General features: G+C 45.6%; 1 protein-coding gene across 2 annotated transcripts in view; it reads left to right on the top strand.

Annotated features, from left to right (window-relative positions):
- Positions 1-1189: 1189 nt before the first annotated feature.
- Positions 1190-15902, top strand: part of UBXN8 (UBX domain protein 8) — a 43184-nt gene continuing 28471 nt past the window's right edge. For both annotated transcript variants that reach the window (XM_040417883.1, XM_040417882.1), the window contains exons 1-2: positions 1190-1320; positions 15607-15729. In XM_040417883.1, coding sequence (XP_040273817.1) covers positions 1236-1320; positions 15607-15729 — 208 coding nt within the window. In that variant the 5' untranslated portion in view covers positions 1190-1235. The remainder of the gene's footprint in view (positions 1321-15606; positions 15730-15902) is intronic.

Raw genomic sequence — 15902 nt, 5'->3', positions numbered from 1 at the left:
TGTAAAATCAGTTTTGAATACCTTGAGGGGTGTAGTTTCTAAAATGGGGCCATTTATGGGTGGTTTCTATTATGCAAGCCTCAGAAAAGTGACTTCAGACCTGAACTGGTCCTGAAAAAGTGGGTTTTGGAAATTTTCGGAAAAATGTCAAGATTTGCTTCTAAACTTCTAACGTCCCAAAAAAAGAAAATATAATTTACAAAATGATCCAAACATGAAGTAGACATATGGGGAATGTAAAGTAATAACTATTTCAGGAGGTATCACTATCTGTTTTAAAAACAGAGAAATTGAAATTTTGAAAATTGAAATATTTTGACTCAATTTTACCAGTGTAATGAAGTACAATATGTGATGAGAAAACAATCTCAGAATGGCCTGGATAAGTCAAAGTGTTTTAAAGTTATCAGCACTTACAGTGACACTGGTCAGATTTGCAAAAAATGGCCTGATCCTTAAGGTGAAAAATGGCAGGGACCTGAAGGGGTTAAAAGACCTCTGGGAAGACCATTCATCTATACATAAGGACATACACATTCCTTTGATGTATTTTGATGTTATTTGATGCTTTTTTCTATATATAAATTATGATAATAGTATATTTTATTATATTTGAGTTGAGTGCCGTGGTTTAGTCTGTCTGATTTCGTAAAAGTATCTACCACTGAGCACCATCAATAACAACTAGGAGTGCCGACCAACCACGTCATCAATCCGCGCCTATACCTTTTATTGGTGTGTATTCATTTTGGGGTGTGCTGGAGCCAATTGTGATTCTAATGCCAAAAGTGAGAACCTAACCTATATAAATGGGTGGGCATGAGAAATAAAAAGGGTGTAGCGCCTGAAAGTCTTTTGTAAAAGGTGGCAATTATTGGGTAGATTTATAAAACCTGTTGTAAAGGAAAACTGGCTTTGTTGCCCATAGCAACCAATCAGGATCCACCATTTTTCAGAGCTCCTTTGGAAAATAAAAGGTGGAATCTCATTGGTTGCTATGAGCAACTATGCCGGTTTTCCTTTGTCCCAGATTGGATAAATCTCCCCCAGTGTGTTTCCCATTGACAGGTATCTCTCAGCCTCCAGGTAATGGAGAGAGGGCAGGACTGGGTCAGTGAGGTGCATTATGGGTACTACACCTGTGCACAGGCAGCGCCGACTACACTGCAGTCCACGTAGCTTGTTCCGGTCACGTGTGCACACACGCAGACGCTTCCTGCTCCGGTCCCGGAGACATGGCAGCCAGGAGCCAGGCCTCACTGCTGTGCCTGCTGTTCGTCTCCTTCTTCATCCTCCTGTGCCTGAGGAGTCACCCGCTAGGTATCAGTCCGACTCGTCCTGCATGCTGGCGCCGGCTGTGTGTCCTCTGCATGCCCTGCTCTTAACCCTTTGTGCGAGTGGCATCTGTAGAAGCAGTTGTCACGCCAGGGCTCTGTTCACACTGCCATCTGATATAAATGACAGCACAGAGCATCAGAGTGAGGAGAGCCTCGGTGCTCCCCATCCTATGAGGGACCCCCATTGTGGTATGGATGGAAGCCTGGACATAGCTGGGACGTGATCCTCCATCAAAAAATGCTGCAAACCTTGTCCCTCCTCTGTCATCACTGTGCTCCATAGCCCCACTAATACTGAGGGTTTCACATTATGGGCTGATTGTTCTGCTTGTATTATGGCTGCAGGGCCATGGGTCTGATGGGCGGATTTTAGGAATCTACCATGCTGTTGGTTTGAGTCATTAAAGGGAGTCTGTCACCAGCATTTCACTTTTTTTTAACCCTTCCCACAGCTCCCTAGCATGCTTACAGTTAATAAAAACGTTACCTCTGGCATCAATCCTGGACTTATAGAACCCTCAAAAACGATCTTTATAAGATATGCAAATGAGGGCTCGCAAGTGCCCAGGGCGGCGTTACTCTCTTAGGTGCCCTGCTTGCTCAGCCTTCTCATTGCGTCCCCCCGCCCCTTCCTACCCTCCGCCCGCCCATCCTTTCCCTCTGACCGCCTTTGTACTAACTTGTTATGCTGCCGATATCCCGCGCCGGCGCACTCATTCCTTTAGCCGGTGCATGCGCACTGCGATGCCCATTCCTTGTATGCCATCACAGTAACTATTGCGCATGCGCTGGCTAACGACGCGAAAACTGGCGTCGTTAGCCGGCGCATGCGCAATAATTACTGTGATGCCGTACAAGGAATGGGCATCGGAGTGCGCATGCGCCGGCCAAAAGAATGAGTGCGCAGGCACGGGATATCGGCAGCATAACAAGTTAGTACAAAGGCGGTCAGAGGGAAAGGATGGGCGGGGGGACGCAATGAGAAGGCTGAGCAAGCAGGGCACCTAAGAGAGTAACGCCGCCCTGGGCACTTGCGAGCCCTCATTTGCATATCTTATAAAGATGGTTTTTGAGGGTTCTATAAGTCCAGGATTGATGCCAGAGATAACGTTTTTATTAACTGTAAGCTTGCTAGGGAGCTGTGGGAAGGGTTAAAAAAGTGAAATGCTGGTGACAGACTCCCTTTAAACCTGCAGTCATCGTGGGATTCGCGGCCACAGTACTGGCGCAAAAATGAACCCATGTGGCGCTCTCGTAAAACACTGGCCAGGTCATCAGCACCAGGACGTCGCCATGCCTTGTCATGAATGCTGAGGACACAAAAGACGTCCATGGCTGATGCCACAGCCAGGTTACAGTTCTGTTGTGTACGGAGCCTTCATCCTTGTGTCTCTAATGTCATACCGAGGGTTGGAGGGTTCATCTGCAGGACATTGTGAAGTCTTGTTCACTCTGACATTGTAAGAAGCTTATACAGTAGAGCACTGATTGTCAACCTGCCCCCAGGGGGTACACCCTGCAGCTAGGGTCCTGTGGAGACCATGTCGGGGGAAGACCATGACAGACATTTCTGGTTACAAGAGTGAGTCGGGGGGAGGTAGGTAGGCCAGAGGAGGGTCCTGTTGCCGATTCCGAGGCTTCCAACAAGAACAGCAACGATAGACGCATCACATCATGCACACAGTCATGCTGTGACAGGTTGTCACAGCATGCCTATTTATGAGGGCCCCTGCAGTGCCCATTGTGCCGGCCAAAAAATTCCCATATGTGCAAGCTTAGTAATAGGTCTAGTAGATGGTCTGTATTCAATTTAGGGTCTGCAGAAGAGGATAATATGTACATTTTGTGCATGTAGGCAAAAAAAAACACTGCTGGGCAATTAATTGAATTCGATTAATTTACCCATTCTGTGGCTAGCGATGCCTTTTGTTGCCACCAGCCTGTACATATTGAATTTTACCTTCCACTGGCTTGGTTCACCACATTGACTTTTAAACCTTTGTGTTTCCTTAAGGATTCCTGTTCAATGTACCCCACATCATGCTGGCCCAGGCCTCCTCTCCCGCCTTGCCCCGTAACATCAGGAAGCCATAAGTGACGCATAACGTCACAGGTCTGAGTGTATGAGATCACCAAATGCTTGGTAATTGGGGGGTTGTGACTGCAGAACCTGACCTCATCCTGGTATATGTGGAAACATTGTGTGTGTGGTTATCCCTCCTGGCAGCACTATACACATAGTATGCAGTATTAGACAGTATTAGAGCATACACCACAGTCCTCTTGATGTGCAAGCCCCTCAGTACTTTAGTGGACTACAAGTACCAGCATATGTGCTGCTGTAATACAGGAGATAGATGAACATGAAAAACCTGGCATGGGTCCTGGAGAACTGCAAGTCCCATTATACTGTCCCTTATACTATAATCAGTGATAGGCAGGGTGTTCTAGTGGTGATAGAAGATCAGTTCTCACCTCTCCTGTGTCCTCCCCTGTCCTTATACTATAAACAGTGATAAGCAGGGTGTTCTAGTGGTTATAGATAATCAGTTCTCATCTCTCCTGTGTCCTCCCCTGTCCTTATACTATAAACAGTGATAAGCAGGGCGTTCTAGTGGTGATAGAAGATCAGTTCTCACCTCTCCTGTGTCCTCCCCTGTCCTTATACTATAAACAGTGATAAGCAGGGTGTTTTAGTGGTTATAGATAATCAGTTCTCATCTCTCCTGTGTCCTCCCCTGTCCTTATACTATAAACAGTGATAAGCAGGGCGTTCTAGTGGTGATAGAAGATCAGTTCTCACCTCTCCTGTGTCCTCCCCTGTCCTTATACTATAAACAGTGATAAGCAGGGCGTTCTAGTGGTGATAGAAGATCAGTTCTCACCTCTCCTGTGTCCTCCCCTGTCCTTATACTATAAACAGTGATAAGCAGGGTGTTCTAGTGGTGATAGATAATCAGTTATCACCTCGCCTGTGTTCTCTCCTATGCCTTATTGTAGATATCTTCATACCACTCCAAGGCCCTTAGTTACAGAGTTGTTTTGCACATGCTCAATAGTGATGATCATCTCTGAACTGCTAGACAGAACAGAAAAATAAGTAGACGCTGGACCTTTTGATCCGAATGTATGGACAACAGGAGGCGCACTGTCACAACAGTGACAGTGCGCCTCCTGCTGTCCATACGTTCGGATCAAAAGGTCCAGCGTCTACTTATTTCTACTGTCGTACCAGAGTGGTGGGGTGGCTCCCGCCCAAGGTGAACGGACAAACCCAGGCTGCATCAACCGCTTACCATCTTCATTGTGGTTGCGCCCAAATTGGTGCAACCACAATAGGTGAGCAAACCATTTCTTACTGTTTGTGGATAATTCATTTATCAAACATATTTACCCTATGAGCGTCTTTCTCTGTCTATCAGACAGAACAGAAAGACAGCATTAATGGGGTGGTCTCAGAATAAGTAACTTTTCACAGGAGGCTGCCTCTGCAATGGAAGGAATCATACCTACCCCCACCACTACCGCTCTGTTCCTGTGTGCCGGCTTTTGTGCGTCCATCGTCTGGTCCGCGTCTTGTTTAATTCGTCCCGTCATTGGCTGTAGTGAAGCACATGATTATGGCAGATAGGAAGTAAACAAATCGCAGACCTAAAGATAGACACACCGTAGCATCCATACTGGTATGTTAACCCCTTAAGGACCAGCGCTGTACATGTACGACACTGTGTAATACACTTACAGCCAGTGCATCACAATACAGAAGTATTGTGATGCATTGTAAAGGGGATCAGACCCCTAAAAGTTGAGGTCCAAGAGTGGGACAAAAAAAAGGTCAAAAATAAGTTAAAAAAAATAATAATTTAAGTTTCAAGTTAAAAAAAAGCGTCCTTTTCCCAAAATAAAGTAAAAAAAAATTGTAAAAAATAGGGAAAAAAGAAAAATACACATATTAGGTATCGCCGCGTTTGTATCGACCGGCTCTAGAAAAATACCACATGACCTAATCCCTCAGGTGAACACCGTAAAAAAATTAAAACGATGCTAAAAAAGCAACACCAAGCGATCAAAAAGGCGTATGGCTCCCAAATAGTACCAATATAACCGTCACCTCATCGCGCAAAAAATTAGCCCCTACCTAAGACAATCGCCCCAAAAATAAAAAAAACTATGGCTATGATTTTTTTTGGTTTAAAAAATGATAATATGTAAAACTTACATAAATAAAAAAAAGTATACATATTGGGTTTTGCCACGTTCATAATGACCTGTTCTATAAAAATATCACATGACCCAACCCCTCAGGTCAACACCATAAAAAAATAAAACCTTACATCACAAAAAGTGTAAAGCGATCAAAAAGTCATAAGCACCCCAAAATGGTACCAATCAAACTGTCATCTTATTCCACAAAAAATGAGACCCTAACTAAGACAATCGCCCAAGAAATAAAAAAAGCTATTGCTCTCAGAATATGGAGACACTAAACAGGGCTCCAGATGGCGACCAAAATGGGCGCCATTTGCGACTAGACTCGCCGCCGCAGCTCTGCCGTTGAATACAGCGGCGGGCACAGGAGATGATAGTTCTCTGCCCCGCCGCCGATGTTCTTCTCAGCAGCGCAGTGGAGAAGGAGTCTCTCCCTCCCCCCTGTGCTGCTGCTGCCCCCGCCAATAAGAAGAGAGACTGGAGGAGGAGGGGCTGTGGCCACTGCGCCACCAATGAAGATAACTGACCTGTTAATACAAATACAGGAGGCGGGTGCCGGAATCAAATAGCCGGCACCCGACCTCTATGACAGGGAGCTGCACCTGAAGGGTTAAATGCCGCTGATCGCCGCTCCGTCATAGAGGTCAGGTGCAGCTTATTTGATTCCGGCACCCGCCTCCTGTATTTGTATTAACAGGTCAGTTATCTTCATTATTGGTGGCGCAGTGCGCGCCCCCCCCCCCTCCAGTATAATAAACATTGGTGGCGCAGTGCGTGCCCCCCCCCCCAACATAATAAACATTGGTGGCGCAGTGGGAAGTACCAATGAGGGTTAAAAAAAATATATATATTAACTCACCTCCTCCAATTGATCGCGTAGCTGCCGGTCTCCTGTTCTTTCTTCAGGACCTGTGGTGACATCACTGAGCTCCATCACATGGTCCATTACCATGGTGATGGATCATGTGATGTATCATGTGATGAGCACAGTGATGTCCCCACAGGTCCTGAAGAAAGAACAGGAGACCGGCAGCTACACGATCAATTGAAGGAGGTGAGTTAATTTTATTTATTTTTTTAACCCTCATTGGCACTGCCCACTGCACCACCAATGTTTATTATACTGGGGTGTTCGGAGGGGCGCACTGCGCCACCAATTTTTATTATACTGGGGTGTATATAATGTTTATTATATTGACCTACTAAGCATTCTGTATTAAAGAATGCTATTATTTTCCCTTATAACCATGTTGTTATAAGGGAAAATAATACAGTGAATAGACTTTCATCCTAGCAACCATGTGTGAAAATCGCACGGTTCAACCGGAAGGACGGATCCTGCATTCCGGTATTTTGAATGCCGGATCTGGCACTAATACATTCCTATGGGGAAAAATGCTGCGGTTTTATCTTTTGCCTGATCAGTCAAAATGACTGAACTGAAGACATCCTGATGCAAACTGAACGGATTAGGCCTCTTTCACACTTGCGTTGTTGGGATCCGGCATGCACTTCCGTTGCCGGAGGTGCCGCCGGATCCGGAAAAACGCAAGTGTACTGAAAGCATTTGAAGACGGAACCGTCTTCCAAATGCTTTCAGTGTTACTATGGCACCCAGGACGCTATTAAAGTCCTGGTTGCCATAGTAGGAGCGGGGGAGCGGTATACTTACAGTCCGTGCGGCTCCCGGGGCGCTCCAGAATGACGTCAGAGCGCCCCATGCGCATGGATGACGTGATCCATGCGATCACATGATCCATGCGCTTGGGGCGCCCGGGGAGCCGCACGGACGGTAAGTATGCTGCTCCCCGCTACACTTTACCATGGCTGTCAGGACTTTAGCGTCCCGGCAGCCATGGTAACCACTCTGAAAAAGCTAAATGTCGGCTCCGGCAATGCGCCGAAACGACGTTTAGCTTAAGGCCGGATCCGGATCAATGCCTTCCAATGGGCATTAATTCCGGATCCGGCCTTGCGGCAAGTGTTCCGGATTTTTGGCCGGAGCAAAAAGCGCAGCATGCTGCGGTATTTTCTCCGGCCAACAAACGTTCCGTTCCGGAACTGAAGACATCCTGATGCATCCTGAACGGATTACTCTCCATTCAGAATGCATTAGGATAATCCTGATCAGGATTCTTCCGGCATAGAGCCCCTGTGACGGAACTCAATGCCGGAAATGAAAAACGCTAGTGTAAAAGTACCCTAAAATATTAAGTTTAAATCCCCCCCTTTCCCAATTTTATATATAAAATATATAAACAATAAATAAATAAACATATTACATAGCGCTGCGTCTGAAAAGTCCAAACTATTAAATTATTAAAAAATATCTCTTATGCGGTGACCATTCGCCATTTTTTAGTCACCTTGTCACACCAAAAAATAGGATAGGACTGTTCTATTATGGGCCGAACGTTTCATAAAATGCGAAATGCACGCGGCTTTTTTTGGTGTTTTTATTTTATTTTTTTTGCGTGGTATTGAGTATCGCAATACTTTTTTATGGTGACGAAAGCGAATCAAAATTTTGGTATCGAAACAACCCTACGCCGATCTGATCCCAAATTTTTCAGTGCAGGAGCCAATGGCTACTATGTATTTTTTTAGTCTGGAGCACTGACTAAAACATGATTTTTTTTGTTTAAAAAATGTTGTTATTGTGTAAAACTTAAATAATTAAAAAAGTATACATATTAGGTATCGCCGCATCCGTAAGAACCTGCTGTATAAAATTATCACATGACCTAACCCCTCATGTGAACACCGTAAAAAAAAAAAAAGTGTGTCAAAAAATGCATTTTTTGACACTTTACATCACAAAAAGTGTAATACCAAGCGATCAAAAAGTGATATGCACCCTAATATAGTACCATTCAAACCGTAATCTCATACTGAAAAAAATGAGCCCCTACATAAGACAGTGCCCTAAAAAAAAAACTATGGCTTTCAGAATATGGAGACACTAAAAAATCTTTTTTTTCAAAAATGCTTTATTATGTAAAACTGAAAAAAACAACCAAATAGTCATATTTGTTATTGTCGCGTCCGTAACAACCTGCTCTATAAAAATAGCACATGATCTAACCTGTCAGATGAACATTGCAAATAACAAAAAAAATTGCTATTTTTTTTGTTACCTTGCCTCACAAAAAGTGTAATATAGAGCAACCAAAAATCATATGTACCCTAAAATAGTACCAACAAAACTGCCACCTTATCCTGTAGTTTCCAAAATGGGGTCATATTTTTGGAATTTCTACTCTAGGGGTGCATCAGGGAGGATTCAAATGTGACATGGCAGCTTAAAATTATTCCAGTGAAATCTGCCTTCCAAAAACCATATGGCGTTCCTTTCCTTCTGCGCCCTGCCGTGTGCCCATACAGCAGTTTACGACCACATATGGGGTGTTTCTGTACACTACAGAATCAGGGAAATAAATATTCAGTTTTGTTTGGCTGTTAACCCTTTCTTTGTAACTGGAAAAAGTGGATTAAAATGGAAAATCTGCCCAAAAATCCCTTAGGCCCCTTTCACACGAGCGAGTTTTCCGCGCGGGTGCAATGCGTGACGTGAACGCATAGCACCCGCACTGAATCCTGACCCATTCATTTCAATGGGTCTGTGTACATGAGCGTTGTTTTTCACGCATCAGTTCTGCGTTGCGTGAAAATCGCAGCATGTTCTATATTCTGCGTTTTTCATGCAGCCCTGGCCCCATAGAAGTGAATGGGGCTGCGTGAAAAACGCATTGCATCCGCAAGCAAGTGCGGGTGCGATGCGTTTTTCACTGATGGTTGCTAAGAGATGTTGTTTGTAAACCTTCAGTTTTTTATCACGCGCGTGAAAAACGCATCAAAATGCATTGCACCCGCGCGGAAAAAACTGAACAACTAAACGCAACCGCAGACAAAACTGACTGAACTTGCTTGCAAAATAGTGCGAGTTTCACTGAACGCACTCTGAACGCATCCGGACCCAATCCGCAACGCCCGTGTGAAACCAGCCTTAAGGATTCGGCCCTATTTCACCTTACGGACTTGCAAATCTGACCAGTGTCACTTTAAGTGCTGATAACTTTGAAACACTTTGACTTATCCAGGCCATTCTGAGATTGTTTTTTCGTCACATATTGTACTTCATGACACTGGTAAAATGAAGTCCAAAAAAAAATTTTTTATTTATAAAAAAAATACCAAATTTACCAAAAATTTTTTAAAAATTGCAAATTTCCAAGTTTCAATTTCTCTACTTCTATAATACATAGTAATACCTCCAAAAATAGTTATTACTTTACATTCCCCATATGTCTACTTCATGTTTGGATCATTTTGGGAATGATATTTTATTTTTTGGGGATGTTACAAGGCTTAGAAGTTTAGAAGCAAATCTAAAATTTTTCAGAAATTATCAAAAACCCAATTTTTAGGGACCAGTTCAGGTCTGAAGTCACTTTGCGAGGCTTACATAATAGAAACCGCCCAAAAATGACCCCATTCTATAAACTACCCCTCTCAAGGTATTCAAAACAGAGTTTACAAACTTTGTTAACCCTTTAGGTGTTCCACAAGAATTAATGGAAAATAGAGATACAATTTCAAAATTTCAGGTTTTGGGCAGATTTTCCATTTTAATAATTTTTTTTCCAGTTACAAAGCAAGGGTTAACAGCCAAACCAAACTCAATATTTATGTCCTTAAGGACTCGGGGAAACAGGGCGTACCGGTACGTCCTACGTCCCTAAGGGGTTAAAAAGTGGGTTTTGGAAATTTTATGAAACATTTCAAGATTTACTTCTAAGCCTTCTAACTAGGGATGTCCCGATACCGATACCAGTATCGGTATCGGGACCGATACCGGGCATTTGCACGAGTACATGTACTCGTGCAAATGTCCCCGATACCACTGCCGATACCTGTGCGCCGCTTCTATGTGTCCGTCCGCGGCCCCTGCACCTCGCACAGCTAACAGCTTCAGAGGCAGCAGCAGGCACTGTGTAATAGGAGCCGACAGTGGAAGCTAGCTCCGCCCCGCCCCGACCTCCAACCAATCAGAGACTCACAGCACAGGGAGCGTAGTGCAGGGACTCAGAGAATCGTCTGACAGTTTATTAGTTAAAAGAATCCAATGAGTCACAGACGGTGTCACCGAGTCCCTGCCAGGCCTCCTGCTCTGCGGCTCCCTGTAAGTCCGTCCGGGGGAAGGGGGGGGCATTATTAGCATAGCATGTAGTGGAGCTGGGTGTGTACAGGGTGCATGTAGCAGAGCAGGAAGTCTGGGGTGACACAGTCTCTGACTCATTAGATTCGTTTAACTAATAAACTCTCAGACGATTCTCTGAGTCCCTGCAATAACTATACATTGTAATTACATCACAGTCTGCTCCACTGCATTCACTGCAGCAGAGCTGTGTTTGCCAGGAGCGAGTCCCTCCAAAGGAGATAGTGTCTGTCTTCTATGGCCCTGGTCCTTCCCTTCCTGCCTGCAAGCTGCACATTGATCTCTAAAAGCAGGCATTAGGGCAAGAAGAAATATACATTACTGTATGATGGCCACAAGACTATTATACTGAGGAGGGGGGCTTCAAAAATTGTTTTCCTGACTCCTTACAGTAGCGTCTCCTTGTGGCTGCCCCCATACAGTATAACGTCTCCTTGTGGCCGCCCCATACAGTATAATGTCTCCTTGTGGCTGCCCCCCATACAGTGTAACGTCTCCTTGTGGCTGCCCCCATACAGTGTAACGTCTCCTTGTGGCTGCCCCCATACAGTGTAACGTCTCCTTGTGGCTGCCCCCATACAGTGTAACGTCTCCTTGTGGCCGCCCCCATACAGTGTAACGTCTCCTTGTGGCCGTCCCATACAGTGTAACGTCTCCTTGTGGCCGCCCCATGCAGTATAACGTCTCCTTGTGGCCGCCATACAGTATAACGTCTCCTTGTGGCCGCCCCCATACAGTGTAACGTCTCCTTGTGGCCCCCATACAGTATAATAGTGGCTGCCCCCATACAGTATAACATCTCCTTGTGGCTGCCCCATACAGTATAACATCTCCTTGTGGCTGCCCCATACAGTATAACATCTCCTTGTGGCTGCCCCATACAGTATAACATCTCCTTGTGGCTGCCCCCCATACAGTATAATGTCTCCTTGTGGCTGCCCCCATACAGTATAACGTCTCCTTGTGGCTGCCCCCATACAGTGTAACGTCTCCTTGTGGCTGCCCCCATACAGTGTAACGTCTCCTTGTGGCTGCCCCCATACAGTGTAACGTCTCCTTGTGGCCGCCCCCATACAGTGTAACGTCTCCTTGTGGCCGCCCCCATACAGTGTAACGTCTCCTTGTGGCCGCCCCCATACAGTATAACGTCTCCTTGTGGCCGCCGCCATACAGTATAACGTCTCCTTGTGGCCGCCCCCATACAGTGTAACGTCTCCTTGTGGCCCCCATACAGTATAATAGTGGCTGCCCCCATACAGTATAACATCTCCTTGTGGCTGCCCCATACAGTATAACATCTCCTTGTGGCTGCCCCATACAGTATAACATCTCCTTGTGGCTGCCCCATACAGTATAACGTCTCCTTGTAGCTGCCCCCATACAGTATAACGTCTCCTTGTGGCTGCCCCCCATACAGTATAACGTCTCCTTGTGGCTGCCCCCATACAGTATAACGTCTCCTTGTGGCTGCCCCCATACAGTATAACGTCTCCTTGTGGCTGCTCCCCATACAGTATAACGTCTCCTTGTGGCTGCCCCCATACAGTGTAACGTCTCCTTGTGGCTGCCCCCATACAGTATAACATCTCCTTGTGGCTGCCCCCATACAGTATAACGTCTCCTTGTGGCTGCCCCATACAGTATAACATCTCCTTGTGGCTGCCCCATACAGTATAACGTCTCCTTGTGGCTGCCCCATACAGTATAACGTCTCCTTGTGGCTGCCCCCCATACAGTATAATGTCTCCTTGTGGCTGCCCCCATACAGTGTAACGTCTCCTTGTGGCTGCCCCCATACAGTATAACGTCTCCTTGTGGCTGCCCCCCATACAGTATAACGTCTCCTTGTGGCTGCCCCCATACAGTATAACGTCTTCTTGTGGCTGCCCCCATACAGTGTAACGTCTTCTTGTGGCTGCCCCCATACAGTGTAACGTCTTCTTGTGGCCGCCCCCATACAGTATAACGTCTCCTTGTGGCTGCCCCCATACAGTATAACGTCTCCTTGTGGCTGCCCCCCATACAGTATAACGTCTCCTTGTGGCTGCCCCCCATACAGTATAACGTCTCCTTGTGGCTGCCCCCATACAGTATAACGTCTCCTTGTGGCTGCCCCCATACAGTGTAACGTCTCCTTGTGGCTGCCCCCATACAGTGTAACGTCTCCTTGTGGCTGCCCCCATACAGTATAACGTCTTCTTGTGGCCGCCCCATACAGTATAACGTCTCCTTGTGGCCGCCCCATGCAGTATAACGTCTCCTTGTGGCCGCCATACAGTATAACGTCTCCTTGTGGCCGCCCCCATACAGTGTAACGTCTCCTTGTGGCCGCCCCCATACAGTATAACGTCTCCTTGTGGCCGCCGCCATACAGTATAACGTCTCCTTGTGGCCGCCCCCATACAGTGTAACGTCTCCTTGTGGCCCCCATACAGTATAATAGTGGCTGCCCCCATACAGTATAACATCTCCTTGTGGCTGCCCCATACAGTATAACATCTCCTTGTGGCTGCCCCATACAGTATAACATCTCCTTGTGGCTGCCCCATACAGTATAACGTCTCCTTGTAGCTGCCCCCATACAGTATAACGTCTCCTTGTGGCTGCCCCCCATACAGTATAACGTCTCCTTGTGGCTGCCCCCATACAGTATAACGTCTCCTTGTGGCTGCCCCCATACAGTATAACGTCTCCTTGTGGCTGCTCCCCATACAGTATAACGTCTCCTTGTGGCTGCCCCCATACAGTGTAACGTCTCCTTGTGGCTGCCCCCATACAGTATAACATCTCCTTGTGGCTGCCCCCATACAGTATAACGTCTCCTTGTGGCTGCCCCATACAGTATAACATCTCCTTGTGGCTGCCCCATACAGTATAACGTCTCCTTGTGGCTGCCCCATACAGTATAACGTCTCCTTGTGGCTGCCCCCCATACAGTATAATGTCTCCTTGTGGCTGCCCCCATACAGTGTAACGTCTCCTTGTGGCTGCCCCCATACAGTATAACGTCTCCTTGTGGCTGCCCCCCATACAGTATAACGTCTCCTTGTGGCTGCCCCCATACAGTATAACGTCTTCTTGTGGCTGCCCCCATACAGTGTAACGTCTTCTTGTGGCTGCCCCCATACAGTGTAACGTCTTCTTGTGGCCGCCCCCATACAGTATAACGTCTCCTTGTGGCTGCCCCCATACAGTATAACGTCTCCTTGTGGCTGCCCCCCATACAGTATAACGTCTCCTTGTGGCTGCCCCCCATACAGTATAACGTCTCCTTGTGGCTGCCCCCATACAGTATAACGTCTCCTTGTGGCTGCCCCCATACAGTGTAACGTCTCCTTGTGGCTGCCCCCATACAGTGTAACGTCTCCTTGTGGCTGCCCCCATACAGTATAACGTCTTCTTGTGGCTGCCTCCATACAGTGTAACGTCTTCTTGTGGCTGCCCCCATACAGTGTAACGTCTCCTTGTGGTTGCCCCATACAGTATAACGTCCCCTTGTGGCTGCCCCATACAGTATAACATCTCCTTGTGGCTGCCCCATACAGTATAACATCTCCTTGTGGCTGCCCCATACAGTATAACGTCTCCTTGTAGCTGCCCCCATACAGTATAACGTCTCCTTGTGGCTGCCCCCCATACAGTATAACATCTCCTTGTGGCCCCCATACAGTATAACCTCTCCTTGTGGCTGCCCCCATACAGTATAACATCTCCTTGTGGCTGCCCCATACAGTATAACGTCTCTTTGTGGCCCCCATACAGTATAATGTCTCCTTGGAATGTTATAGTTCTGTTTTTGGGCCTTTTGGTTGGTCAGTGGTCAGAAAATACATGTGTGTGTATTTTATTGTTAAAATTAGTATCGGTAATTGGTATCGGTGAGTACTTAAATAAAAGTATCGGTACTCGTACTCAGTCTTAAAAAAATGGTATCGGGACATCCATACTTCTAACGTCCCCAAAAAATAAAATGGCATTCACAAAATGATCAACACATGAAGTAGACATATGGGGAATGTAAAGTAATAACTATTTTTGGAGTTATTACTATCTATTATATATTTTTTTGACTCCATTTTACCACTGTCATAAAGTACAATATGTGGCGAGAAAACAATCTCAGAAATGCTTGGATAAGTAAGAGCGTTTTAAAGTTATCACCACATAAAGTGACACGTCAGATTTGCTAAAAACGGTCTGGTCCTTAAGGTGAAAAATGTCAGGGTCCCTAAGGGGTTAACTTTTCCAGTCTTTTGGCATAATGGTTAGCCTATAAAAACCTATGTGTACATCACAGGACATATTTGAATTCTTTTTTTTTTTTACTATCCTTACATTTTCTTCACATTTTCTCCTGATGTAGTCATGGCGTGAAGACAAACCTATGCTTTTTCACATAATGAGGTCCATTGGTGGGCATCTGTAGGCATTTTGGACACTTCTTACCATTCTGTTAAATCATTCCTTAGGGAGTGTAAAGCATGATGGTAGGTGCTGCTTTTCAGTTTCCCTTTAACATCCCTCCAGATCCAAAAGTGGAAGAAGCTCCTCAGAGTACTGTCAACATGGGCCAGTTTTTTTGAAGTTTTAATAATCTCTTAAAAGCTATAAGCAGCCACCAATACTTAGGCAATGAAAGCAAAGGCTAGAGATTAAGAAGGGATGTGTTCAGCAAATCCTCCTTGCAGTAAACACAGGTTTCCTTTCATGCAGATTAGAATGGTATTGATGGTTGTGTTCAGCTTCTAACACTAATCGATGAAGTCTGGGCTCCTGTGCTGTTAAAACACTTGTGGACAAATTGGTTAAAATGATTTTTACGTTTTTTTTCTTTTATGTCAGGCTTGAAAGAGATTGCTTTCTGGATGGGAAGATTTATCTTGATCCTCGCTCTTGTCACTTTCATTGTTTCTGTGGTAACTCCGTATTTTAATACAGTTCATCTCTCTGGCAGCTCTCCAGCAGGTAAGAACAAAACTTGTGGCCAAGAAAATGTAAAGCAGGACAGTTACTAACTCTCACTTACTTTAATGAAGGAAAGCATCACCAAACTTTCTCATGCTCCCTTCAAAAGTTATCAACTTGCCTTAAAGGGGTTGTGCAGCGATTTACACTTCTCACAAAAAGTTACGGATATT

This window comes from Bufo bufo, chromosome 2 (assembly GCF_905171765.1).
Source record: "Bufo bufo chromosome 2, aBufBuf1.1, whole genome shotgun sequence".
Classification (NCBI taxonomy): Eukaryota; Metazoa; Chordata; class Amphibia; order Anura; family Bufonidae; genus Bufo; species Bufo bufo.
Note: the sequence above shows the minus strand (reverse complement) of the source record. Positions and strands in the feature narration are given on the sequence as shown.